The following is a 26,198-nucleotide window of genomic DNA, read 5'->3' on the forward strand; positions in this document are numbered from 1 at the left end:
TATATAGATCTTTCTTAATATTAACAAAGAATATATTAATTTTCAATATGGTTTTTCTATATTAATATTTTCATTATAAAATCACGTAAAATTGTGTTTAATTATTTTTATATATAAATATATTACTCCATTGTTCAAAGATCGTGATTAATTAAAAACTTAATAAATAAAAATCTATGTAAGAAATTATAATTCATAAATATTAACAACATAAATATTGTCCTTTTAAGAAACATTTTATGTTTTCAATTTCCCAATCATTACTTTATGGTAATTGTTAGCAGAAATAATATTACAAAATTTAAAATCTTATTAATATTGTAAAACATTAAAAATATATTATTTTATTTATTTTTTGTACTTATTTTGAAAATTTACTGAAAACTAAAGACAAAATTTACGTATAAATCAAAATCAAAATCAAAATCAAAACCAAAGGTTTACTTTAATAACCTACCGATATTTTGGTATCGATCTTTAAGGCGTGAGTTATCAAAATAATATTATTTTTATTAGTATTAGTATATAACTATACACAGGTCTTTATGTTAGATAGAATTTTTAAAATACGTATTAATATTATATTCAACAGTTTTGTCATACACGTATATATATATATATGGTCCCATGACAACATAAAAAAATTGACCCAGTAAAGATGAGGAACCAAAAAAGTTGTCAAAGCAGTTAAAAAATGTGTAAGAGTGGGACAGTTTAAGTAAGATGTGCATATTTCGAGAGCAGTAATATTTTTTTTTTTTCTAAGCGATTGGTAGTAATGAAAAAGAAACACATTTAAGGATAAATTATGAATAGTAAATATGTATATGTATATGAAAAGGATAATCATTTTTATTAATAATTACAGATTAAATTTTGGAAAACAATATTACAAACTTGTAAAATACTAATTCCATCCTCTGTTTTTTTTTTTTTTTTGAGGAATAATTATCCTCCATCTTAAAAACGCCGTGCGAGAATATTAACGTTACTTGATAGAGAGCACTTAAATTTTCACATTTATTGTATGAGTCTATGAGAATAGGACTCACAGCCACTCATTTTGTGACACGTGAAGCAGCATACATGGGTGGTTCGTCTATATATTGAGGCTGCTTCGCTACGTGAAACTGCACACAACAACCTTCTTCTTCTTCTCTTAAAAGTTATTAAGAGCTTTTGCTTTTCTTTCTGCGCGCTTTTCCCAATTAAGTAGTTCTTCCTTTTCTCAAAGCAAAAAAAATGTTCATCGAGAGTTTCAAGGTTGAGAGTCCTAACGTGAAGTACACAGAGACTGAGATTCAGTCCGTGTACAACTATGAAACCACTGAACTTGTTCACGAGAACAAGAATGGCACTTATCAGTGGGTTGTCAAGCCCAAAACTGTCAAATATGAATTTAAAACCAACACCCATGTCCCTAAACTAGGGTTAGTACGTTCTCATGTCCTCCTCCCCTTAGTTACCCTTAATAGTTTGAATGTATATTCTTTTGAATTTTATTTTTATTTTTTCCATCTTTTATTTTATTGCTTTGTTGATATGGTTTCTTTGTTGTCTGCTAGGGTAATGCTTGTGGGGTGGGGGGGAAACAATGGCTCAACCCTCACTGGTGGTGTTATTGCTAACCGAGAGTTAGTTTCATCTTCAATTCCTAATCATTAACGTTTTAATTTATTTCTTCTTCTTCTTATTTTTTGTGGCTATGGTAATGGCTATAAAATAATTTAAGGGTAACCATGTATGTATGTGAATTATGTTTCTCACTTCTCAGGGGTATTTCATGGGCAACAAAGGACAAGATTCAACAAGCCAATTACTTTGGGTCGCTGACCCAGGCATCAGCTATCAGAGTGGGGTCTTTCCAAGGGGAAGAAATATATGCTCCATTCAAGAGCCTGCTTCCAATGGTATACTACCATCTCTTTGGGGAACGAAATTCAGTCTTGTAGTTTTTTTTCTGTACTTTTAATTGAATAATTATAATTTTTAAAAATAAGACTAAACTAAAGTATGGTAAGTATTTATTAACTAAAATTAGAATTTTATTTGGACAACTTACATATTAATAATAGAATTTAATAGACATGTGGTGGTGACATAAAAATTTGAGATATGATACTTATATGACAATTTATATAATATTATTTTATGTCTTTATCTCTTTTTATCATATTATTTATTACATCTCAATTTTTTTTTCTTTTCTTTCTTTTTCTTCATTTGTTATAAGATTTGTTGAATAATAGTATATGGTGTGACTATTGAATATGATATAGTTTGTGTTTGTGGTGATAGAATAATAGTATAGCAAAGTTTAGACCATTAGTGCATATATTTATTTTTAAGAAAACTCAGATTATTGAGTTTGATGTGTCATTTCTTTGTAAATTCTTTCTTATTTGATAGGATAAAAAAATTGAAATAAATTATTGACAAAAAAATCCTAAAAATAATTTATGATATTACACTCAAATTTTTGTATGAAAATATTATTTTTATCAAATTATTATTTTTTTGAAACAATATTAAATTATTATTGTTTGATTGAGAAATAGAAGCACGGAAAATGATACATCATTTTTGAATCTCCTTTTTTTTACCCGGCCCCACAATCTTTTTCTTTTCCTAAAATAATGTTTATTTTCTTTTCTCCCTGGAGGCCGTGAGTTTAATTGTCAGAGAAATGGTTATACCGAAAAAGTGAACAAGGCCCACAAAGATGTGGGTCACGGAGGATAAAAACAAAAATGATAAGTGGAGATAAATATTACTAATTTATTTAGTTCCTAATATTAAAAAAAGTGTGTTTAATATTTAAATGAATATTTTAAATGAATTCAATACTAGTATTTAAATATTTTTAATAAAATAAATACTAATAAAGTGTATCTAATATTTCAAAACATAAAAAGATTTAATATTTACTTCATTTAATAATTATATTATAATTTAATTAAATATCAATATTTTAAATGTCTTTTTTATTTTTTTATTTTTTGGGGTGTTGATAACAATGTTTTATACTATCATATATGAAAAAATTATTGAATTAATTAGGTTACTCTTAAATTTATTTTGTTGACAACATAAAATTCTTACGTTTATTACTAAAAACATAATAAAGAGAATATACAAATATTCTGAATTGAATAGATTAAATGTTAAAATAACCATGTTATGATTATGATAAAAGTTATGATTACAAATGAAGAATTGCTTGGTAGTTCTAAACATGACATGGATGAGACTTCTTTGATTTAAAACACCAACCCCAAATTAGATTAGACAGTATAGACATGTGGCCGGTGAGGTGAGTCCCACATCTAATATGTGGGTTTCACACAAGGTGGAACATCAGTGACATGAACTCTTATAATTTCTAACATGTTGAAAACATAAAATTCTTAAATTAACTATACTTAGTTTCTGAACCATGCCATAATTAAACACGAGTCTTAATTAATTTATGCAGGTGAACCCTGATGATGTTGTGTTTGGGGGATGGGATATCAGTAACTTTAACCTGGCTGATGCCATGGCCAGGGCCAAGGTGTTTGATATCGACCTGCAGAAACAGTTGAGGCCGTACATGGAATCCATGGTTCCACTCCCCGGAATCTATGACCCGGATTTCATTGCTGCCAACCAAGGAGACCGTGCCACTAACGTAATCAGGGGCACAAAGAAAGAACAAGTTCAACAAATCATCAAAGACATTAAGTAGGTCGAACCATAATCTAATTATACTAGCTAGCAATAGCACCTTACTGATCAGTTTGAAACTCATAGAATATATGTTCCCTTATGAAATTAAATTTAGGGAGTTCAAGGAAAGCACTAAGGTTGACAAGGTGGTTGTCCTGTGGACAGCCAACACAGAGAGGTACAGCAACGTAGTTGTGGGACTAAACGACACCATGGAAAACCTCTTTGCTTCCTTGGACAGGAATGAGGCTGAGATTTCCCCTTCCACCTTGTATGCCATTGCTTGTGTTATGGAAAATGTTCCTTTCATCAATGGAAGCCCTCAGAACACCTTTGTCCCAGGTTTATTATTAAACATTATGCAAAAAATAGCTAACGTTACAAAATTTAAAAATATATGGGTGAATTTGTACTTGTGTTTTCATCAGGACTCATTGATCTGGCCATCAAAAGGAATAGTTTGATTGGAGGAGATGACTTTAAGAGTGGTCAGACCAAAATGAAATCGGTGTTGGTGGATTTCCTAGTAGGGGCCGGCATCAAGGTACAACTTTTGTTGTTTTGCTTACTAATACTATTGCTATATCACGTGTGCTACTACTTTTATTGGTTAATAATAAGGACAGAGTATCATTTGTATGCTTAAACTTTAATTAAAATAAAATAAAATAATCTGTTGGCTAAAAATGGAGAAGTAAATTGATGTTTTAATTGTCTTGGTGATGAGTGACAGCCAACATCTATAGTGAGTTACAACCATTTGGGAAACAATGATGGCATGAATCTCTCAGCCCCTCAAACCTTCCGCTCGAAGGAAATTTCCAAGAGCAATGTTGTTGACGATATGGTCAACAGCAACGCCATCCTCTATGAGCCTGGTGAACATCCGGACCATGTGGTTGTCATTAAGGTAATTTTTATTTTTAGTCACTCACTCTCTTTCAAATTCAATTGGTTCTTTATTTGACTCTTCGGTAATTAATTTATTGGTTTTGCAGTATGTGCCTTACGTTGGGGACAGCAAGAGGGCCATGGATGAGTACTCTTCTGAGATATTCATGGGCGGAAAGAACACAATTGTGTTGCACAACACTTGTGAGGATTCACTGTTAGCTGCTCCTATTATCTTGGACTTGGTCCTTCTTGCTGAGCTTAGCACTCGAATCGAGTTTAAAGCTGAAAATGAGGTTTGCCATATGTTGCTTAACCATTCATTCCAACCTTATTTCTTATCTTTAGTTTTTTAAAGACTCAAATGAGTTTATGGCTTTAACAGGGAAAGTTCCACTCATTCCACCCAGTTGCGACCATCCTCAGTTACCTGACCAAGGCCCCTCTGGTAAGTATAATGTATCTGATTCATAATTGTTCAGTGAATTTTTTCATCCCCACTTTGATTAATTTTCTCAAATTGTGTGAACAACAATTATTTAATTACAGGTTCCACCGAGTACGCCAGTGGTTAATGCACTGTCAAAGCAGCGAGCTATGCTGGAAAACATCCTAAGGGCTTGTGTTGGATTAGCTCCTGAGAACAACATGATCCTGGAGTACAAGTGAAGTTCTAAGTCTTAAGAGTAATGGTTTGGGATAGTGTAGTTGAATGAGATCAAAACTTAACTCATATCCCATACCCTCTTTTCTGTTATATATTTATGGCAAATGTGAAATTTAAAGATCGTTGGATCTCTCTATCTTTGTTCCTGCTGACTAATTTGAGAGCAGGCTATCTATGCTATGCATGCATGTAAAATAATATAAAGTTATCGAAGTGTTTTGTGCTTAATTCATGTTTCTCTTCATTCCCCCTTTTTATTTTCTGTATTTAGAAGAATTGACACAACCCTCTCTTGGAACTGATAATATAGAGCGTGTTAGCTTTAAATAATGGTAAGGACCACATTAAATTATAATGCATTCTATTAATCAATAAGAGTTCTTCACAAAATCAATGGCAATTATTGAGTTTAATCGGAAGGACCGTTACTGCCGTTTCTAACAACAATTTTAATATAGTGTTCCTGGCCAAAAGCTACTAATATTTAAACTAGAGATTTAGTCATCTTAAAAAAAAAAACTAGAGATGTAGCATCCTTTTGGTTTGCTAAAAAAAATGGTAATGGACATCATAAATCAAATGGTAATCAAGAGGAAAAAAGCTCTCATTACTCAAGAAATCATGATCAATTTTTGTTTGAAATACAAAATATTAAAAATAAAAATAATATATATATATATATATATATATATATATATATATATATATATATTTGTTATGATCATTATTACTATTATTATCGTTGTCATCATGTTATTATTATTACTAAAATTATTATTATTATTATTATTATCATTCAGTAGAAGTGTTATTATTATTATTATAATTGTTACTATTTTTTAACATTTAAAAAATATTATAGTAAATTTTAGATTATTTTATTTGTACTATTCTATTATGCATCAATTAATGCACAAGATATAAAAAATGTTTTGTAATTTAAATTTTGACAATTGTTCGTTTACGTTGTATCTCAGTGCATCAAATGTTACTCAGATAATCCTAGTTTGTAATTTGCGAACACATTAGACATTATTATATTGAAGTAGATTTGAATATAATTAGTAGTTGTTTTTACTTTAACTTTAAAGTACAAACACAAATAAGTCTTGTTTTTTGTAGATAGTAATTTTTAATTAATAACAAATGATTTTAATACTACTTAACTTATAATTTTTTTTATAAATATTATTTGCAATAATGATATACATATTTCAAACATTAGACTATTCTAGATTTTTGTACTAAAATTTAAACAAATGAAATTAAACGACCAAATTTTTTAAATAACTCCTATACACGATAGGATTGACAATGATAGTATTGCTGTGATTCAAAACAACGACAATATATTCCTTATTTAATTATTCAATATTTCAATTGAAATATTTTTTATTTAGCTTATTTAAAGAGCACTTAAATATTTTACAAATAATATTAAGTGTGAAAATAATTATAAATTAGGATGAAAAGGTTTTGTTATTTATTAAAAATTATGTACACAAGCAACAACACAGATTTTTCGTGTTTGCACTCTAAATGAACTAAATGAATAGTGGTTAATACTTTTGTCATACTTATATTAAATGAATTATTACTTGTCTATACTTATGTTGGATGTTAAGTTGATATGATGATCAAATTTAAAATAGCATAATTTGAAAAATAGGAGATCAAAACTGAATAATTAAAAATTGGAATCCATGTCAATACATTGTATTAACACTCTATGTTCCACATCACTATCAGCATATATGCCTAATGCAGCACTCTACACTCTACAGCCATATCTGCATTTTTATCAAATATTAAATGTCAAGTTAATTAATAAATAGATATAAATTATATTATTTATAAATAAATAAAAATTAAGTAATTAAAAATATGTATAACCAAAATAACTCAAACACTATACAGTCAATAATTTTTTTAAAATAAAGCTATACAGTCTATACTAGTAGATCAAAAGTATAGTTAACCTTCCTTTAATCAGAAATCCAATTGGACACGCAAACTTGGTGCCTACAGTTTATGTCGTTTATTGCACCGACGTATGTCGATGATGTAAAAATCTCGTAAACAAAAATCAGGGTAGCTCTCTTTAGCTATTCGTTCATATATAGTTCATACTATACTACTAAAGGAGTATTAAGTTGATGAACAAGAAATTTTTTTGTATTTGGTAATAAAAAAATCGGCATTTATAAAACGTCTGTGTACACCGTATGTCCGTATAATTACAAATCCCTTGACATTAATCGTTGTTTAGAAGGGAACGAATCTGGTAGAGTAGGGACTAGGGATAATAGAATTCATTAATTCAATGTTCCCCAATATTAAGGCCATTCGATGTTCCCCATTATTAAGGCACGAGTTCTATCAGTATAATGTTACATTGTATTTTTTTAGGAAATTATATTTAGCTGCTTTATATGACAATATCTAACTTAATGGTAACCTGCCGTTATGCCAATACATGCCAAGTTTGCAAGAAAAAATGAGTTTGATATTCAAAAACTACATTTTTATGAAAAGGTGAATTTTTTTTAAATGAGTCCAAGTTTATCACTTGCTCAAATAATCAAAATTTATAAAAATATATTGAAATCTCACTGGTCTCATCGTAAAATAAAAATTACAATTACAGTATTTATAAAAAAATGAAAAAGTTTAATAAAATAAAATAAATTTAAGTTAAACATTCACTTTAATAATTTTTAATATTTAAGCGAATTTTGTTTAAAATTCTTAAAATTATATAATATTATAGGACTTGTAAAATTAAGATAAATAACTCATTTAAATAATAATATAAATATTCATATATATATATATATATATATATATAATATAAAATGTTTTTAAAACTCCATTTTCTTAATATTATCAGGAAGGTGTTGGAAACTACTGTCTATGAGCATACCGTTAATGTAAGGACAATTATGGTTTTCCGTTAATGGAAACAAGGATATCACGATCAGCTATGTGAGAGGCAAATAACCAAGAGCATAGATAATACACGATCCATAATGCACATGTTACCATTATATTATTGTACCAGTCATTGTATACAATTGGACCATTTGGCCCAACCCTAGGCATCACACATGGATATCCCTTTAATCATCTGCTGATGAATACTGATTAATCCACTTATGGACAATGTTCTGAAAATTTTAATATGGTACAATATGTTCGAGATATTTTAGGATACAACAGGATTCCTTTTTAACCCCCATTTGATTTTTTTTTTATCTTCTTTTCATTTATGATATTTTTGGTAAAAAAAAAATAAAGAGAAAGAAAAACACCAATACCGATATTTTTTTAAAATTGAGAAAAAGTGGGAAAAAAATGAAAAAATAAAATAACATTTTCTTTCCATTTTCCTTTTAAATTAAATTTCAATTTTTTTCTATCCTCTTTCCTTTCCTCATTCCAAACATAGGGTTCATTCTTTGCACCGATTATGTTCCACACTTGCAATTAATGATTTAGATATCTTTCTTTGCATCACCTTTTAATTTTATTTTTTTCTCTTTTCTTTGATATGATGTGTGCACTCTAAATTAGTAAAAAAAAAAATAGAAATTTAATAATATATCAAATATTTATTTTCCATCTAAGAAATGATACTATCATGATATTTTGGGCAGTCAAGGTAATCACCATTCATATTGTACACAAAGAGTTTGACAGAGCATAACATTTCATTACGAAATTGACCCTAATCATTCTATTATATCTTTGTATTTTCTGCATGCGAAAGAAAGACACAATCAATTCAATTTAAATTAACCTTACATTCTCCCTGGAACACATAAAATGCAACAAACATTATTTTTAATTTTGGCCAGACTTTGAGAGGACGACATTTTTTAAGGAAAGAAATAAAGTACACTGAAGGAAAACCTATTCAATACATTGACTATTTGATAACTTATGGTTATAAATAATTAACAAATATGGGGATGTAGCTCAGATGGTAGAGCGCTCGCTTAGCATGCGAGAGGTACGGGGATCGATACCCCGCATCTCCATTTTTCGTTTATTTTAATTGTCTTATTTATTGTACAATAAAATTTTACTGGGTTTGTAGTTGCGGCCCAAGTGGAATATAACTAACATGCGGGCCCGAGAGGAAAATAATAAAAAACTTCTCTTGTCTTTTTTTCTTTTTTTGTTTAAGGAAACTTTTCTTGTCTTATAACAAAATATTATAAAGTGAGGATTTGAACATGGAATTCACCCACATATTTTATTTTAACTAACTCGCTAACTTACTAATTATTATTGAAATGATATGCAAATTAAAGCTTTTTTGTTTTATAGTTTATTTATTAAAAGAATGTTGTGCAAGTTAAGAAATTTAATTTCAAAACCAACATGAATTCGCCTATTTTTTTAGATAAAGATAGTTTTAGAATAATAATGTTGAGAGATGTTAAAATTTACTTCTATATTATTAATTGGAATACATAACTCGGAATGTGAGACGCTCACTCTTGCTATTCTCTTATTATGTCTTCTATCATTAGGACATACTACTCTTGCAAATAGCATTTTTTTCTTCTTTCAATCATATGAAATCACTCTCATTTTTTCTATACTTTATTTTCTAAACCATCAACCCCTTCAAATCTACCATATTTTATCTTTATCTCTAAATTTAATTTCAATAAATTTTAAAGGAATTCATCAATAATTTAAAATAACCTTATATTATATTCAAAATTGTTCATTAGAAATATAGAAGGTAAAATATGTGTACGATGCATCTAAAATTTTTGAAGTTTAATTTTGGTCCCTCTAAATTTTTTGTTTACTTTTGTCTCTCACATTTCAAAATGCATTACTTTTGATCTTCAAAGTGGTTTATATAACATTTTATAGAGGGAAAAAGTGGTTTAGGTAGCGTTGAAGACCAAAAGTGGTGTATTTTAAAATTATAAGAATGAAAAACAAATAATTTTTTTTAAAGGACTAAAATTGAACTTTGAAAAACTTAGAGAGACCAAAAACATATTTTAAAAAATCTAAAATATAACTTATATTTAAAATATATTTTTTATTATAAATATTAATTATATAAAAATTAAATTGTTTAATGAAAAAGTTAAAATTCTAAATATCTTTAAAAAATCGATGCAAAAATCTATCACTTTGATTACATTCAAATCAATAAGCTGTAGTAAAAAAAGATTTCAAATCAATAAGCCATTTAATCAGCCTTTCTCCATAGTTCGGCCCAAATATCTGTAGTCTAACCAGCCCATCAAAAAGAGGCACAAAAAACCTTGTAGCTGGGCTTGGGCAGCTTCCGTAAGGGTTACTCTTCCTTTACCCACCATATTTTTTAAAATTTCAACTTTACCCTTTTTTTACTTCTAATTTGTATGAGCCCATAAAAATTGTTAAAAATATATTTCACGAAATAATTTAAAATTAATGGTTCAGGTCTTGAAAATGTGATTTTCTTATTATTAACACAATGTTCTAACCAACTGAAGTAATCAATTAATTATGTTAAAAAATAATTAACATTGATATATATACCACTAAATTTTTTAATATATATTTAATACACATATAAATTTACATGATAAATTTTATAATAATTAATTTTAATATAATAATATTTTTTTACATATAAATTTTTCGTAAATCCCATACGGAAAGTCAATCTATATGAGACTTACAGTTTGGTAATCCATCAATTTGTAAGTCTCACATGAATTACTAATCCATTGATATATGTAAGGGTATTTTTGATTTTTTTTCCTTGTATTACTAGGTGTATTGAAAAAAAATGTTGTGTGCAGAAAGAAAATTTCCATAGTTAACCATACTACACGACCGGCATGTGTCAATAGCCTTCGTTGAATCATTCTAACTCTTTTTTTTTTATGATTCGAAATCATTGTAATTTGTTCCTCCACTTTTAGTTTTACCTCTTCAAATCATTAATAAATAATATTGGAAAGTATTCTTATCACAAAACTAGAATAACTCCCATGGTAAAATTAAATTGAAACAATTAAAATTTAAAATATTTTAAAATGTAAAATTTTAAAATATATTAAAAAATAATTATTACAAAACAAATTTAGTGAAATATAATTTCTACTAAATGAGTTCTAAAAAAGAAATATCAAATACAACATTAATACATTAATATGAAGTGATCATTTTTAATACATGACACTAATATATACTAGTGATTATCTTTAATTAATGATGGGGTGATTTCAAGTATCAAAATATGGATTTTGTCATCTTCTAAATGACAAAAATTATAATGCATGCTTATTTTATAGAAATAATTATTTTGTTTACATTTTTTTCTGTTAAAAAAAGGCTTTGGCAGAAATGCCACTACTCTAATATAAAATAGTAAAATCTGTCAAAATGTCGAAATCACACAACGAAGGGCACCGTGAGCTCTAATAATCAATCAAAATCTTTGAAAAGCTAACTAACTAAGCAGCATTTTGAATTATACTGCTCTTTTTACTCAAAACTGAAAGACAGATTTGGGCAGAATTTTTGGACGGATTTAAAATTTCAATTTGCACACAGAATTGGATGGTTAATTGTGACATTTTTTATTCCAACGCCTCATTTTCTATGCTTTTATTTTACTAAGGAAAAAAATGTCAATCACAACATTTCGTTCTCGCTTGGCTGCGAAACTGATCATAGGCTCATAAGTAATCGTAATCATGATTGTGATTTCAAAGAAATTTAAGAGGAATCTCTAATATTCAACATTTTCAGCAAGCATTATGACTTCCCGGTAATTGGGTTATCTTATTGTGTCTGTTAACTGCATTCTAGTTTAGGACTTAGGAGGTGGCTCAATAAAAGGAAGAAAGAATACTTCATAAGTTAACTTTAGCAAAGAACTTAAGCTTTTTAACATTTATTTCATATTTGGGACCGTCTTTGACTAATCTAAGATTAAAGAGGTAAAGCAAAGAACCGAAATTTGCAGCATCTTTCATAGAATTAATTACCAATAGGAACAGTGAATTTTGGAAATGCAGTGTAGAACGAACTTTATATGTTTTTGTAAAACAGTAGTAGGCTATCTTTATTTTTGTAAATTACACTTCCAATTTGAATAGACATCTAAAATAGTAAAATACTAATTAAAGCTTAATATAATTGTTTTCAATCATCCACTTGATGCTCCAGAAGTTAGAGTCACATTTGTAGGCCCAATAAGCCCATCCAAATTTGGCACGAGAGTATACATCCACTTGGACTTGCGTAAATTTTTGTTGGTCAATCTTTGATGCACTCTGAACTTTCCAATCACTACTCCATTCCCCTGCGAGATTCCGCCAACAACATGTTATGATATGCTATACTATACTTTTCTTAGAATAGAAGATTTAAAAGAAGGCTATCACTGAATCCAAGAATATGATAATGCATTCATAATGCTACTTTCTTGTGTATGTAAAAGTAGAAAACTTACCAACAAAAATGAGGGGTCCATTAGATGTGGTGAGAGAGCTAAGATCTGAGACTCTTTGCTTTTTAATAAAATCGATGTTCTGCTGCACATTCATGTTGGAGAACCTATCCGAAAAGAGATTGTAGTAGTGCACATCAATGACCACTCCGCTGAAAGCTCCAGCAAAGGACAAAAGCACTTTTGAATCTCTATCAAGAGGGTTAGACATTATCACATAGGCACTAGAAGTGTGTTTCCTCACAGCATCATAACCTGCTTGATAATAGCTTTTAAGGCTTTCCAAATTAACTCCCTGAGGCTCATTCATTAGCTCTATTGCAACTAGACCTGAACTGTTAGCATATCTGAAAACCAATTTTGAAGTCAGATACATATATATAAGTTAACCGGATAAGAAGCACCCCAAAAGACTAATTAAATGACATGAATAAACATTCAAAACAAATAGTGTAATACCATTATGTATTTATATATAAAGGCGCAAGATGGTGACGTATTTTTAGAAAATTAAAAGGGACATTAGCTACAAATTGAACCTTTCAGCTAGAAAGTCTATGGCTGCCACAGTGTCAGATATGTATGAATCATCCCATTCTAGATATCCATCTCTTGAGGCACTGTGAGGTCTTCCATTTTGTGAGCCTGGAGCAGCATGCAGGTCCACAATTACCTTGATTCCATACTTTCTGCAATGACATTAAAGAGTGACAATTAAGTGATAGACAAAGTGGCTTTTTTCCAACTTTCATGGTAACGAAATTGACAAGGTACCAGCCCTTAATTGGTCTTACTCTGCCCATGTGAAGGCATTATCCAACACTTCCAAGGATCCCCCAACAAATGGCTTTGGTGGTGTTGGGTCTAGGGTTGTCCACCATCCCACGGGAATTCTCACAGCATTTAAGCCATTTTCTGACATGAACTTGAAATCATCTTCAGTGATATACGTGTTCCAGTGATCCTGCATGTGCATGCCCCCACGTAGCTTAATCATTAATTAAATTCTGATATAAGTTTCTGTCCCTTGTTCTCTTTAAAGCAGATATTTACCCTCATGATTTTGGAAGCTTTATCTGGGCCATATCCATTTGTAATTTGGTATTCACCTCTTATAATGCTTCCACTCAAAACATTCATTTTGAAGACTGAAGGGTCACTATCATCCCAACTAGATCCTTCATAATTTGCAAGCACCTCATTCTCAGATATGGCCTGATAAAACAATATTAAGAGTAGTATAGAAACATTACTATCTACATAATCTATAATGGCAATAAGAGTTAGCTAAACATTAGATTGAGAAGATTAAAAATCATCATCATCATCATGCGGTCAATTAATAACACAAATAAGACCAAAGTACCTGTAAAAACTGGCCATTTGGTGCTCTAATGCGAACCATGTTAGGGTCATCATCACTCCTCAGAATCTCGAATGTTTCCATGTCGCTAGGTGAATCTGAATCAGCCACTAAATTGCTTCCTCCATTTTGATTTGTCAATCTTATAAACTGCTTACTAGAAACTCTAAAATTGAAGGTGGATTCATTGACCCTCCACAACTGCGTTATTGGTCGCAAAAAATGCTACTAATTAAATATACTCCTATAAGATTATAAATATGTAACACATAAATTAAATAAATAAAACTGTTAAAAGTATATATATGTTGAGGAACCAACCCTGAAAGTTTCCCAACCCAAAGCTTTGGTGCGGTTGGCAACAACAACACTTCCTCCTCCATGTTCTGCACAGAGATACTTTTGTAACTTTGTAGACATGAATTGCACTTGAGTTCCATCCTGAAATGACCAAATTTATGTTACAGTTAATTAAGGGACTAGGAATTAAGTTCAACTATAGACAAATAACTTAATCCTGGGAATAGAAAGCATTGCCAAAAGATTGAAATAGGATAGGAAATTATTAATGAATAATAAGTGATTGAGATGATCAAACATACCAAAAGATCTTTGTTGGTTATTCCATCAAAGAGAGAAGGTTTCATCCACCCTTCAATAACGAACCAATTTCCAAGATTCACAGCTTTGAGTGGCAAAGGGAAATTTTCAGTCTGAGCAAGAGCATAGTGACATGAGAGGTAAAAGGCGAGCACAAGGTTTGCGTAGAATAATTGGTTGCTCATCTTACTACACTTTTTGGTGTGTGTGGAGTGAGTGCTACGGAAGAGGTTAGTGTCTATAACATATATAGAGTTCACAGTCTACAGATATCTTCGCCTAAATTTTACTTATACAATTGGTGTTATATTGTCACGTTGATCATCCTGCTTTATTATACGTACGTGGGAGTATATTGAAAATTGCCCATCACCGTATATCATTTTCTGTCTCCATCGGAAGAGAGGAACCAACGTTTTGGATTTAGTCACATTAAAAATTAGCCTAAAATATATAGAAAAAGGTTCAATCATATTCCTTTAAAGATAACAAATGAGAAGTGGTATGTGTCACGGAAGTTTTTACATGAAATGATTCACCAGTGGCATGTGTAAGTTTATAGGTTGACAATATCACCTCATGTCATTTGTGGATTTAGATCATCTTTGTTTCTGGTTATTTTTTACTTCTTTAATTAAAAAATGACACTTAAACAAAAAATGTTTTTTGATGCTAATTAATAATATTTTTCTTCTTAGTTATTAATTTTGTTTTGTTAAATTATCATTTCTAATTAAAAATGAAATACAGAAGATTAAATTCGTTGTTCATACAACACTTTCGTAGAAATGGAGAATTATAAAGTCCATCCACTACCCATTTGAAAATTTTAAGTATCTAACTTAATACTACTAATTATACTAATTAATTATCCGAACTTAATATCTTTATTTGATAATTTTAAGTATCTAACAATAAATTTCTTTATTTCTTCTTCACTTTCCTTCTCTTGTAAACTAAATAATGTGTCTCTTGTAACGGCGGGACCATGCACGATGCTGTGAGTGATATAACGGAAGACAAATGAACAGGCACACACAATGCTTGTTCGCCAAAGAGTTCAATGACAATTGCTGAGAGAAGCACCATGAAAATGACTAAAATGAGTGTGCTTGGCTTACAACTTATTTGCTATCCCTATAGAATAGAGACATTAATTCTAGAAAGAAAATTTTCCTTTCAAAGACAAAGGAGTTCTCACCCCCTCCCACTTTATCTTTCCCACATTTCAAGTGATGCGTCATACAGGTGTTGTTGGTTCAATCATATCAAAAATTAAAAAAAGAAACATTCACGGTCGTAAAATCATTCTATTATTATCTACCAATAAATGGTTAGTTAACATGATACCTTACTGATTCTCTTTAAGTAATTTGAATTAGAATCTTATATCTATAAAAAAAATTCAATATCTGATGATATCTTTTATAAAGATACTTGTAATCCTTGATAAAAATATAATATTATTTATTTTATTGTCTTGATTAATCATTTGAAAGCTTAATTTTTCTGTTTACGCCCCACACTTTAATATATTTTTGGCAGTTTGCCCTTCAATTATCCACTACTTTTATTCCCACTCCTTGGCTAGCTCTCGGTCTAGTTAGCTGACAATTAATGAGGAAAAGAGAGCAAGAGGACCACTGTAATTTATAGTAAGAGTCGGTGTCATATTTAGGGTAGCTATAGTTCCATTAATAACCTGCCATCCAATCTGCACATTTGTTTCTTTTAAGAGAACCAAAATATCCATTTTTTTTTCACTTTTTAAAAGAATTGGTAAACCATACGAGTAAACTGAAGTTTGAGCTTAAATCGAATCAAATTCATGTAAATTGAGCTTGGAATTCATTGTCACGTATCTATCTAATCAAAATGATTTAGAGTTTCTTTTCGATCCACATAAAAGGAATTCTTGCCGCGGTTGCTGAGAGCCATGCATAAAAGGGAACAATATCTTCTATTTCTTTGAGTTTATAATATGTTAATTTTTATCCTTTTAATCATATTTTGACACTTATGCTATTTTTTCTTTCTTTAAGTTGATAAATTTGTTTTCATAATTATTATATTCTTTCAAATAATCATTAATTATTTAATTAGAGTTTTGAAGAGAGAAAAAAAAGCAACAGAAGACATGTTTTTTGCTTTTTGGTTAGATGAGTGAATGCTCTATATTCAGAAGTAACTAGTAAGAGACTATAACCCGCTAAGATATGGTCATGCATTTTAGTGGAAAGCCCTCTCACCCTCGATCGGTAGTTAATAGAATAGAGGTTCGTAACTCTTAAATAGTATATGATTTTAAGATCGATGACTTCGAAATTCTTAGAGTAGTTATGCGATCTTTGTTTTTCCGTTAGTTAACGTGAATGCAAGCAAACCCATGTAACGTGAATTGCTTCCGAATCAATCAAAGAAGAAATTGTTAGGCGCGGATAACTACTGCTTACCCAAGTGTGGTATCATTTTCAATCTTTCTCAATTCTCACCGACAATATACGTCATGCAATGCTGTTTAAAGGAGTCAACAAGATGCTGATGTAGAATTTGAACAAATATTGAAAGTTGCTAATCGCTTTTTGTGGGTGACAAGAAGACACTAAAACTAAATTAAAGAGATGTCATAGCGGTCCTCATACAAGAATTTTACTACACCCATTAGGTGGTGGAGGATTCAAAGCATGAACACGATTGAAGAGTCAGAAATGTAATTAAAAATATTGAGTCCTTATTGATTTTCTGATTATTCATGGTTATTAAAAAATGGGTCGTTCTTGTATGACTAATCCCATAAAAAAAGTAAAACAAAAAACAAAAAAAAACTAATCTAATCTGATAAATATAAGGATTTGGTGCGTAGAAGTGTGTGCATACAAAATGAGAAGAGTGGGAGACAAAATGAATCCAAAGGTTCAATCAGAATTTCTAAATGTCTTTTTCAATAGATTTTTTTTTTTATATGTAACACATCAAACAAAATACAGTTGTTGTTAGGGCCCTGAGCCCAGCTTATTCAAACCCTCCGCCACATATTTGCACTGAATGGGCCAACCTGAAAAAGAAACAGAAAAGGCCGACCAGAACATGATTTAATTCAACTGAGAAGTGTAAAGAACTAAGAAGTGGCCGTGGAAAATCATAAACAAACATAAGCGTAGAGTGAATACATAAGACATTTTCATAAATAAAGAAATAAATTTATAAAAGAAATGTTGTATATTTAAAGAGAAACATAGCATTACCATTGACTTGGTATATAATGAGAAGTAGCGGCAGAAAAGGGTTGCTTCTGAGTTCTGACGACGACAGCTGTTACGCTGTAGCTGTGTTGTATACATTATGGATTATGGATCCATCCGGCACAGCCACAGGAGCTTCCAAGATCCAACATGCAATGTCAATTCTACCCGACGAGCTCTGCTTCATGTTTCCCTTTTCATCATCATCTATTCATTAATGCACCCTGCAACCTCGCTGAGAATAATAACTGGGACCACATACTGTGCCACGCCACCCACGTAACACAAAACAATAACGTTATTCTTATCATTTTTTTTCTTTTTCTTTTTTATTACACGATTATCTTTCTTACTATTTTTACCTTCCTCTTTATTTTCGAAATTATTGTAAAAAATTTTTTTTAACCTTAAAATAACATTTCTCAATACAAAAATGCTGAATATTATTCTAGTCTTATATAATATTAATATAACAAAAAACAATTTCACCCCTAATTTTATTATTCTAAAATATTATAAATTATTAACTAAACTTTTTTCCTTAGTGTTTCCTTTTCAAATTTAAATTGCTACGTTTTCTTGAAAATAATATTTGTGCCAGTTCTTTTATGTAAAGTGAGGTATTATCGTGTGATGTGTTAAGGTAACCTTCTTTTAGTCATAGTAACAATTAATGGTAGGTAGATAATGATGGGTATTAATGGCAAAAAATGAAATATTAAATTGACTGTTTTAAAAACTATTTGTAGGTAACTGAGATGAAAATAAGTATATTATATACAGAGACTAAAATATATTTAAGTAAAATAAAACAATGTAATACTCTTTTTTAATAATCTTTATACATAATTTTCATCTAATGTAGTTTTTTTTTTATCAAATTAAATTAGTTTTTGAAGTTATAGCCACAAACTTAGCGACCGAAATATTTAGTCGCAAAAATCTTTTGTTAGCAGCCGGCTAAACTACCAGTCTAATATAGTCATTATTTGGAATTAGCGACAGAAACAGAGACCGAGTATATTAGTAACAGAATATCCGATCGCTGTATCTGTCACAATGCGACACTTATTTTCTATTCATTTTCAGAGACGGATATTGCGACTGAATGTCATATTTAGTTTGCGACCAATATTAAATATGCTATACAGCTACCTTATATGTTTGGATCGCTGAAAGCTTTAAAGATAGCTACCGAAAACGAAATCTGTTGCCCAATGTCTAAAAATAGCGAACAAATTTCCTTAATTATTTGATTAATGCTTTTTTTTTTATTTTAATTATTTATTTGATTAATACTTAATTTTTTAATTGATTCAGAGCATAATCACATATTTGTAAATCCTTGTTAAATTTTTATTCTATCATTTAAATTGTTTATAAAAAAAATTTAAAATTAAAAGTTTCAGTGCTTATACATTGATATTTTTTTATTTATCACTGTTAGTAAAAAATATTTTGAATATTTGGCTTATTATTAAGACGAGAAGTGTTAATTATATAATCTTTTTTATCAAAAAAGAGAGTAATAAGAAATTAAGAATGCAAGAAAGATATTATAAAGTAATGTCAGGGTGATAAACAAAAATAATATTACAAAAATATTATAAGAATAATATAATAATTGTTGAGCAAATTGCATATACCCTTATGATTTTTTGAGATACTACCCAAAATTTCCGTCTTTTTAATTTTCAGTAGTTTACCGTAATTGTTTGGAATATTGATACTTCATGTTATATATCATATATTATTTTGAGCAAATAAAAATGCATATTATCTCATAAAACTACTGGAGTACTATTTGGTAGGGATGAAGTGGTTAAAAAATAGGGAGAAGATTGTGAAAATAAGGAGAAATAGGACATGATGTATGCTTAATTGAAAAGAAATAAGTGAGGAAAGAAATGAAAAAGTACCAGTACTAGTCTTATGCCTTTTTATTTTTCTTCAGTAATAATAATGATAGTTCTCTTTTTTATTTCTCTTTTATATTTTTCTTAAACTAAATACTTTTATTTTGTCTATTTCTGTCTTTCTTATTTTTTGTTTATTACCTTTTTTCTTATAAAAAAATCATACGTGCTAGTATAATTTGTTCTAATGATTATGATATACAGTTGGATCAGTCCAAAATCATTGCACGCATTGCATTCATCAATCACCAACTTCAAGATTCGACCCTTTTTTTTAAAAAAAAAAAATTTAACCCCAAGATTCAAAAGGGATTATCTTCCGTGCGAGACCATGATCAGTCTCCTAGCTTCCTCCCAAATAATTGCATGTACAGCTGTGCAGACTACAGTAATTGGTTTCAACAAGCGAAGCTCCATACTTGAAAAATAAAAGAGTTTATAATATAAATCTTGCAAATCCTAAATTTTCAAACTTAATTTTTGAAAATTAAACCTAAAATAAAATGTTTTGATATACGATCTTAAACTTGTACGATGTAATTTATATTAGGATTTTAGACATCAAGATTATTAGTTTGAATCATATACTACTAAAAACATCTCATAGACGAATTATATTCCTTAAAGAAATTCAGAACGATGTCATGCCATGTGTGTACCCCCAATAATTCCATCCGTTCTCTAGCTCTCTTCTCTTGGTCAAGAAAAACGCGAATTCAAGTGCTAGGAAAGGAAAGATAACAGGTGATCTTAAAATAATCTAATTATTTATCTTTTATGGCATGCCTCTACAAGACTACAACACGATCCAACATGCTTGTTGATCAACTCAAACATTACACATAAACAAAACACCTAATTTTAATTTCAAATAAATTACATAATCATAAAAAAATCAAAAATTAATATTGTTACTTATTTAATTATTTTTGTAGGATAAATATTGATGAATGTCCTTTAGACATCAATTAAAGAATCAAAATAAAAAATATTTTTATTGGGATAAGCAGAATTTTGTTTGTCAGACTTTTTTTTTACTCCTATAATCTTTATATTAATATTCTAATGGCAATGATTAACAAGATTTTTTTTTGTAAAACTAAATTCATCAATCAACTAATTTATAAAATAGCTCTATAAATTTTCTTGAGCGGTATATTTATCAGATATCATTTGAAACAAAACTTAAAATGCAGTACATTAATTAATAGAAAGAAGGAAAACAATGTTTATCTGTGAAAGAATGCTAAACAAAAAAAATCCATATTTTCACTTTAAGTAGGTTATTGATGATTAACAACACTAGTCACCTTACTTTTGGATACTAAATGTGTGTTTGGTTTAAAATTAACACAACTTTCAATGTAATCCAACAGAAAGGTATGTCTCTCGTTATTGAGTTAAACAGACATTTAAACAGCTTCAACGTACGTCAAAACAAATATGTTACTATATTAACTAATTCGTTTGCCTCGTTATGACTATGGATATTTTTGCTTGGATGAAATTGTTATTATTATTATTATTATTACTATTATACTGTTGTCGTCGTCGTTTGTATTTGTCTCCTGTTTTTTTTTTCTCTTCCCTGTCCCCCTACCCCTACTCGCGTAAGCAAGAAATGATGGAGCATTGGAGCCAGACTGTGGTGAACGGTGAACCAATAGAAAGTGGTAAGTGGAGCTGGTAGATAAAAACAAGAGAGAAAGTGATGATAAAATGAATATTGCGTCAACGATGTGAAGTGAAGTAAAGCTCTCCGTACCAAGCAATCTCTGGCAAAGGTCACTGTTGTCTCAAATCAGGAACAGAGTGAGAGTAAAGTCAAAATTAAATTCATTTATGGTATTGTGATTGAGACCATGACCTTGTCCTTCAGCCTCTTCTCTTTTGCTTTCACCCACTCCACCTTCTCCCATTGTGTCTTCCTTTCTATTTAACGGTCCTTTTTAAAGGGAATCTTTCTCTGCGTACCATCCTGATTTCACGCTTTTTTTTTAAGGTCTATGGACTATAGACTGCTGCGTCTCATTTCATGCCTCATGCCTCATGCCTCATGCCTCATGCATTGAAATATGTAAAATAAATTGAAAAATTCATTCTTGTTTAATTACTATTAAGAAAAAGGCTTAATTGTGTGTTGCTTTTTTTTTAGTTTCTTATATAAGGCGATTGTATAATTATAATTATGGTGCTTTAGGTTTTAACTATAAGATGTCTCTAGTTTTCTTTCACTTATTAAATTCCTTCATCTTGACAATATAACAGTAAGAAAATGCATTGTATCTACTAAAAATGTATAGCAGAAAAGATAGAGAGAGAAAATAAAAAATATAATAATAACTGATATAGTAGAAAAGAAAAAAATGTACTTTATAATTATGGTACCAAGTTTGTAAATGAGTCTGTTATCCATGCAGTGCAACATTAATTACACACTGTGTGAGTCTCTCCCTTTTCCTGGTTCTTTCTGAATCAGTTTCATTCTGGTGCGAGCATAAAGAGGTATTCTGGGGCCGGCCTATTAGGTACATTCATTCCTCGGCTAGGGTGGGTGAATATTTGTGGTGTTAAGAAGAGGAACAAGTTTTTGGTTTGGAGCATGGACGTTGTTCGTTCACAAAGAGGTAGTAGTAGAGACACGAGCCCAGACCGTGCGAAAATATGCAGGATGAACCAAAAAGTGAAGCCCTTTAGAAAAGTTCAAGTCGTTTACTATCTCTCCCGAAACGGTCTTTTGGAGCACCCCCATTTCATGGAGCTCACCCTTTTGCCCAATCAACCTCTCCGTTTGAAAGGTAACTAACTACTTTTGTATTATATAGCTGCATATATGATTCTTAATTATCTTCCACTACTATAACTTGTTTCGGTCATTTCATAAAGATGTCTTCGACCGACTCATGGCTCTCCGTGGGACTGGCATGCCTTTGCAATATTCATGGTCTAGTAAAAGGTAAGCTTGTGGGAAATCGATTTAATTCATCATGTTCTACAAACACACATATGATCTTGTTCAATTGGAATAAAAATGTGAGTTGAATTTCAGGAACTATAAGAGTGGTTATGTGTGGTACGACTTGGGTCTGAAGGATATAATACATCCCGCAGAAGGAGGCGAGTATGTTCTCAAAGGTTCTGAACTCGTCGAAGGATGCTCTGGTAATTATTATTATTTTTTTCTTTCTTTCTCGTCTTAAAGATTATTACAGTTCTAAAAGTACAATCTAATTATTAAATTAAGAAGCAGAGAGATTTAATGTGAGAAACAAGCAGCAGGGAATTCATCAACAGGCAGAGGCAAATTACAATTACAGTTACGATTCGAGGAGTAAGGCGTTGGGTGTGTGCAACAAGCAGCAGCAGCAGAGAGAGAGTGAAGAGTTGGAGGAATACGAGGAGCAAGAAAAGGAGTATGAGGAGGGAGAGAAAACAAGCTACACGAGCTCCACAACAACCCCACACTCTGGTTGCTCCAGAGGGGTATCAACGGAAGAAGTGGTTTATGAGGAAGAAGAAAGCAAGAAGAAGAAGAAGGGTGGTGGTGGTGGTGCAGGCGGAAATAATAAGAAGCATTTAAGTGGAGAGAAAGAGAAAGTGAAGAGAAGGGTGGTGGATGGTGATGGGTCGGGGTCGAGTCGTTATTCAGGTCTGCTGCAGTTGATAGCGTGTGGGGGTGGGGCAGGGGAGTACATGAAGGGGAAGCAGGGGCCGCGTCTCAGCGACGTGGGGACCAAAGAAAGAGACAAGAAGGCTTTGTTTTGGGAGGAGGCTGAGACTGAGATGTCGGAGAATCCCAGGTTGTTGGGGAATTTGCAGACAGAGGAGAAGGAGTACTTTAGTGGTAGCTTGGTCGACTCAATCAAAGCCCACCGGGAGGGTGAGCCTGTGCTCAACAAGTCCAACTCCTATAACGAACTAAGGTTGGTTTTTAATTATTTACTTCTTCTTTTCTTCTAAATATTCATATCTTTGTTTTCTTTATTTTCAGGAGAAGTAGGCTGGGGATGGTGACGGAAGAAGACAAGAAGAAGGTGGTGAAGGGAGGAATGAAAGACAAATGTATCCCTCTTATCAAATCCCCCAAGACTAGTAGGAAATGATGGGAATCTATAATATTATGGGATTTGTAAGTAAAGTAAGCTATTAATTAGGGCTTCTTGCCTGCATGCATCATTTGTTTGTTTTCACCTCTTTAACCTCCCTTAAGATAATGTTTCTCAAAGTAGAAATCATGAACACTTTTTTAATTTTGTCTTTGACCTTGTATTATCCCCCTTGGGCATAAGCTAACATTAACTTTCATTTTATGTCTTGGTTGGATAGCAAAATAATTTTTTTTAATAGTATGTTATTTGATTTGAAAGAAAACAAAAAATGTAATCTCACTGAATGATATTTATAATAACATAATGAGTTATGAAATTTTAATATTAAATTTTTTAAAAGTATTTATTTAACATTTATTATTTTTTATCACGTCATATCATTTATAATATTTATATACATTTTTTATTCCTCTCTCACGTGTCAATTAGGATTAGGATGTTGGGTGTCCAAGACTCCAAGTATTATTTTCCTAACTGAACATAATATAAAAATAATTGAAGTAAAGGTAAAAATTGTACTTTTCTATTATTAACTCCTTTGCCTTAGGCTTTACTAATACATTTACAGTATTTTATTTTATGAACAGAGTCACGTGAAACCTTATTGGATAGGGTTCACGCGGACTTTTCCATTTTCTTCCTTCCTCTCAAATATTTCTCTCCAAGCCCAAAACATCACAGCGCAACAGGGTCGCTAAGCAATTGAATTCGGCACCTCCCTTATTGCATCCTGCACCTCTCAGTTTTTTTTAAAAACTCTAACCTACCCCTTTTATCTTCTTCTGATCCTCTACTTTCTTTCTTCCTCTTCTTTCTCCCATAGCCAGTGCAAGTCCCGGTCCTCCCCTTTCCTATTCTTCTCTTCTTCTCCAACTCAACTCTTATTCTCAACTCAACTCATCTCTTTTTCTTGAAATTGACATTCTTATTTTGAGTTTTGGATTTGTTTTCAGAATAGTTATTCCGTAAGGGTATAAATATCCTTAAGGAATGGCTCTTCAGGAAGAAAAAATCTTACGGAACACATTTAAACAAAAATAGTGTTTCTAGAACGATCATTCCAAAAGATACAAAATGTACTTTCAGAAATATTATTATGGATTGCAATTTTTGCTTCTTGAATGGTTCTTCCATAAGTTAAAATAGTGTTTTTTGAAACACCTTCTTGGGAAGATATAACATACACCTGGAAAGGCTACTCCCGATTGTAGTTGTTACTTTCAAAGTGGGCTTTCCATAAGTACAATAATAATTTTTGGAATCCCTTTTCCAAAATATATAAAATACATTTTTGGAAAGACTGTTTTGGATTTAAAAAAGCTACTTCCGGAATGGTCTTTTCGTATGCAAAAAAATGCTTCTAGAACAATCATTCCATAAGCAATTTTTACTTATGAAAAGACCATTCTGAAAGTATTTTTTGCTCCTAGAAAGGTCCTTTTAAAAGAATTTTTGTTTATAGAAAGGTCATTTTGAAAGCTTTTATAATTAATTAAATTTGATTAAGGGAGAAGGAGGAGGAAGAAAAGAAAAGAGAAAAGAAGAGAATGATGAAGGAGTTACTTACCTTCAGAGAAGAGGAAGGGGAATGAGGAATCGCAAAAATGAGGGAGGGGGGTGGGGGTGACTAAGAGGAAAGAGTGTCATCAATGTGGGTTTGTCATTGAAGAAGGGATGCCGTCGCGAGGGTAGAATTACTTTTTGAAAAAATAACGCATTTTTTCTATTCTAACGAGGGAGATGATTTAAGAAATATTTTTTATTAGAAAAAAAACAAAACAAAACAGTATACGCATGTAAAAATGGAGAAGAAAAAACAACCAAAATCAATTAGAGGAACAATAACCAGACGGAATTAGCCAAATGTAACCAGTAAGAAATCTAAAATCAACTAAATGAAGAATTAAAAAATCAACCTGCAAAAATAAAATTCCAATATTCTTAAATATAATTACTATTTTAAAATAAAAAAATATAAATATAAAATAACAGGATATCATTTAAGACTCATTTAAATTATTAAATAGTTATATCGTTGAAATAAAAAAATATTAAAAAATTTAATTCTAATGTAATATAGTGGAATCTACAAAATGAATTAAAACCCGAAAAGATAATTGCACATTTGCACCTTTAAGATGCTCTAAGATTGCCTTTTTGCCTACTAATGACCAAGACTAATCAATTCTGCACAACACGCTTTCCTTTACTTATTTATTTTC

At 30.6% G+C, this 26,198-nt stretch overlaps 3 protein-coding genes and 1 non-coding gene across 6 annotated transcripts; 3 read left to right on the plus strand and 1 right to left on the minus strand.

The window, feature by feature from the left end:
- The first annotated feature begins 1,124 nt into the window (after positions 1-1,124).
- On the plus strand, positions 1,125-5,494 carry LOC114421884 (inositol-3-phosphate synthase-like). The gene is made up of 10 exons (XM_028387992.1): positions 1,125-1,430; positions 1,566-1,634; positions 1,775-1,910; positions 3,476-3,723; positions 3,824-4,050; positions 4,137-4,252; positions 4,442-4,618; positions 4,707-4,895; positions 4,985-5,047; positions 5,149-5,494. The coding sequence occupies exons 1-10, from the start codon at positions 1,243-1,245 to the stop codon at positions 5,266-5,268; spliced, it is 1,533 nt and encodes a 510-aa protein (XP_028243793.1). The 5' UTR covers positions 1,125-1,242; the 3' UTR covers positions 5,269-5,494.
- Positions 5,495-9,233: 3,739 nt separating this feature from the next.
- TRNAA-AGC lies at positions 9,234-9,306 on the plus strand. Its single transcript has one exon. It is a non-coding gene; the product is annotated as a tRNA-Ala (tRNA).
- Positions 9,307-12,235: 2,929 nt separating this feature from the next.
- LOC114423035 (probable glucan 1,3-beta-glucosidase A) lies at positions 12,236-14,985 on the minus strand. Its single transcript, XM_028389637.1, has 8 exons — positions 14,712-14,985; positions 14,431-14,550; positions 14,113-14,310; positions 13,800-13,961; positions 13,541-13,710; positions 13,286-13,435; positions 12,750-13,093; positions 12,236-12,599 (listed from the first exon to the last, which is right to left on the minus strand). Exons 1-8 carry the CDS (start codon positions 14,892-14,894, stop codon positions 12,418-12,420), a joined length of 1,509 nt encoding a protein of 502 aa, XP_028245438.1. The 5' UTR covers positions 14,895-14,985; the 3' UTR covers positions 12,236-12,417.
- Positions 14,986-22,143: 7,158 nt separating this feature from the next.
- Positions 22,144-24,181, plus strand: LOC114424643 (protein UPSTREAM OF FLC-like). Of its 3 annotated transcripts, none has more exons than XM_028391504.1 (5): positions 22,144-22,665; positions 22,754-22,823; positions 22,917-23,029; positions 23,112-23,790; positions 23,859-24,181. In XM_028391504.1, exons 1-5 carry the CDS (start codon positions 22,470-22,472, stop codon positions 23,968-23,970), a joined length of 1,170 nt encoding a protein of 389 aa, XP_028247305.1. In that variant the 5' UTR covers positions 22,144-22,469; the 3' UTR covers positions 23,971-24,181. The 3 variants fall into 3 exon arrangements, with proteins under 3 accessions (XP_028247305.1, XP_028247306.1, XP_028247307.1); XM_028391505.1 differs by having other exon boundaries at positions 23,115-23,790; XM_028391506.1 differs by having other exon boundaries at positions 22,146-22,665; positions 23,118-23,790.
- The last annotated feature ends 2,017 nt before the right edge of the window (positions 24,182-26,198 follow it).

This window comes from Glycine soja, chromosome 8 (genome assembly GCF_004193775.1).
Source record: "Glycine soja cultivar W05 chromosome 8, ASM419377v2, whole genome shotgun sequence".
Classification (NCBI taxonomy): Eukaryota; Viridiplantae; Streptophyta; class Magnoliopsida; order Fabales; family Fabaceae; genus Glycine; species Glycine soja.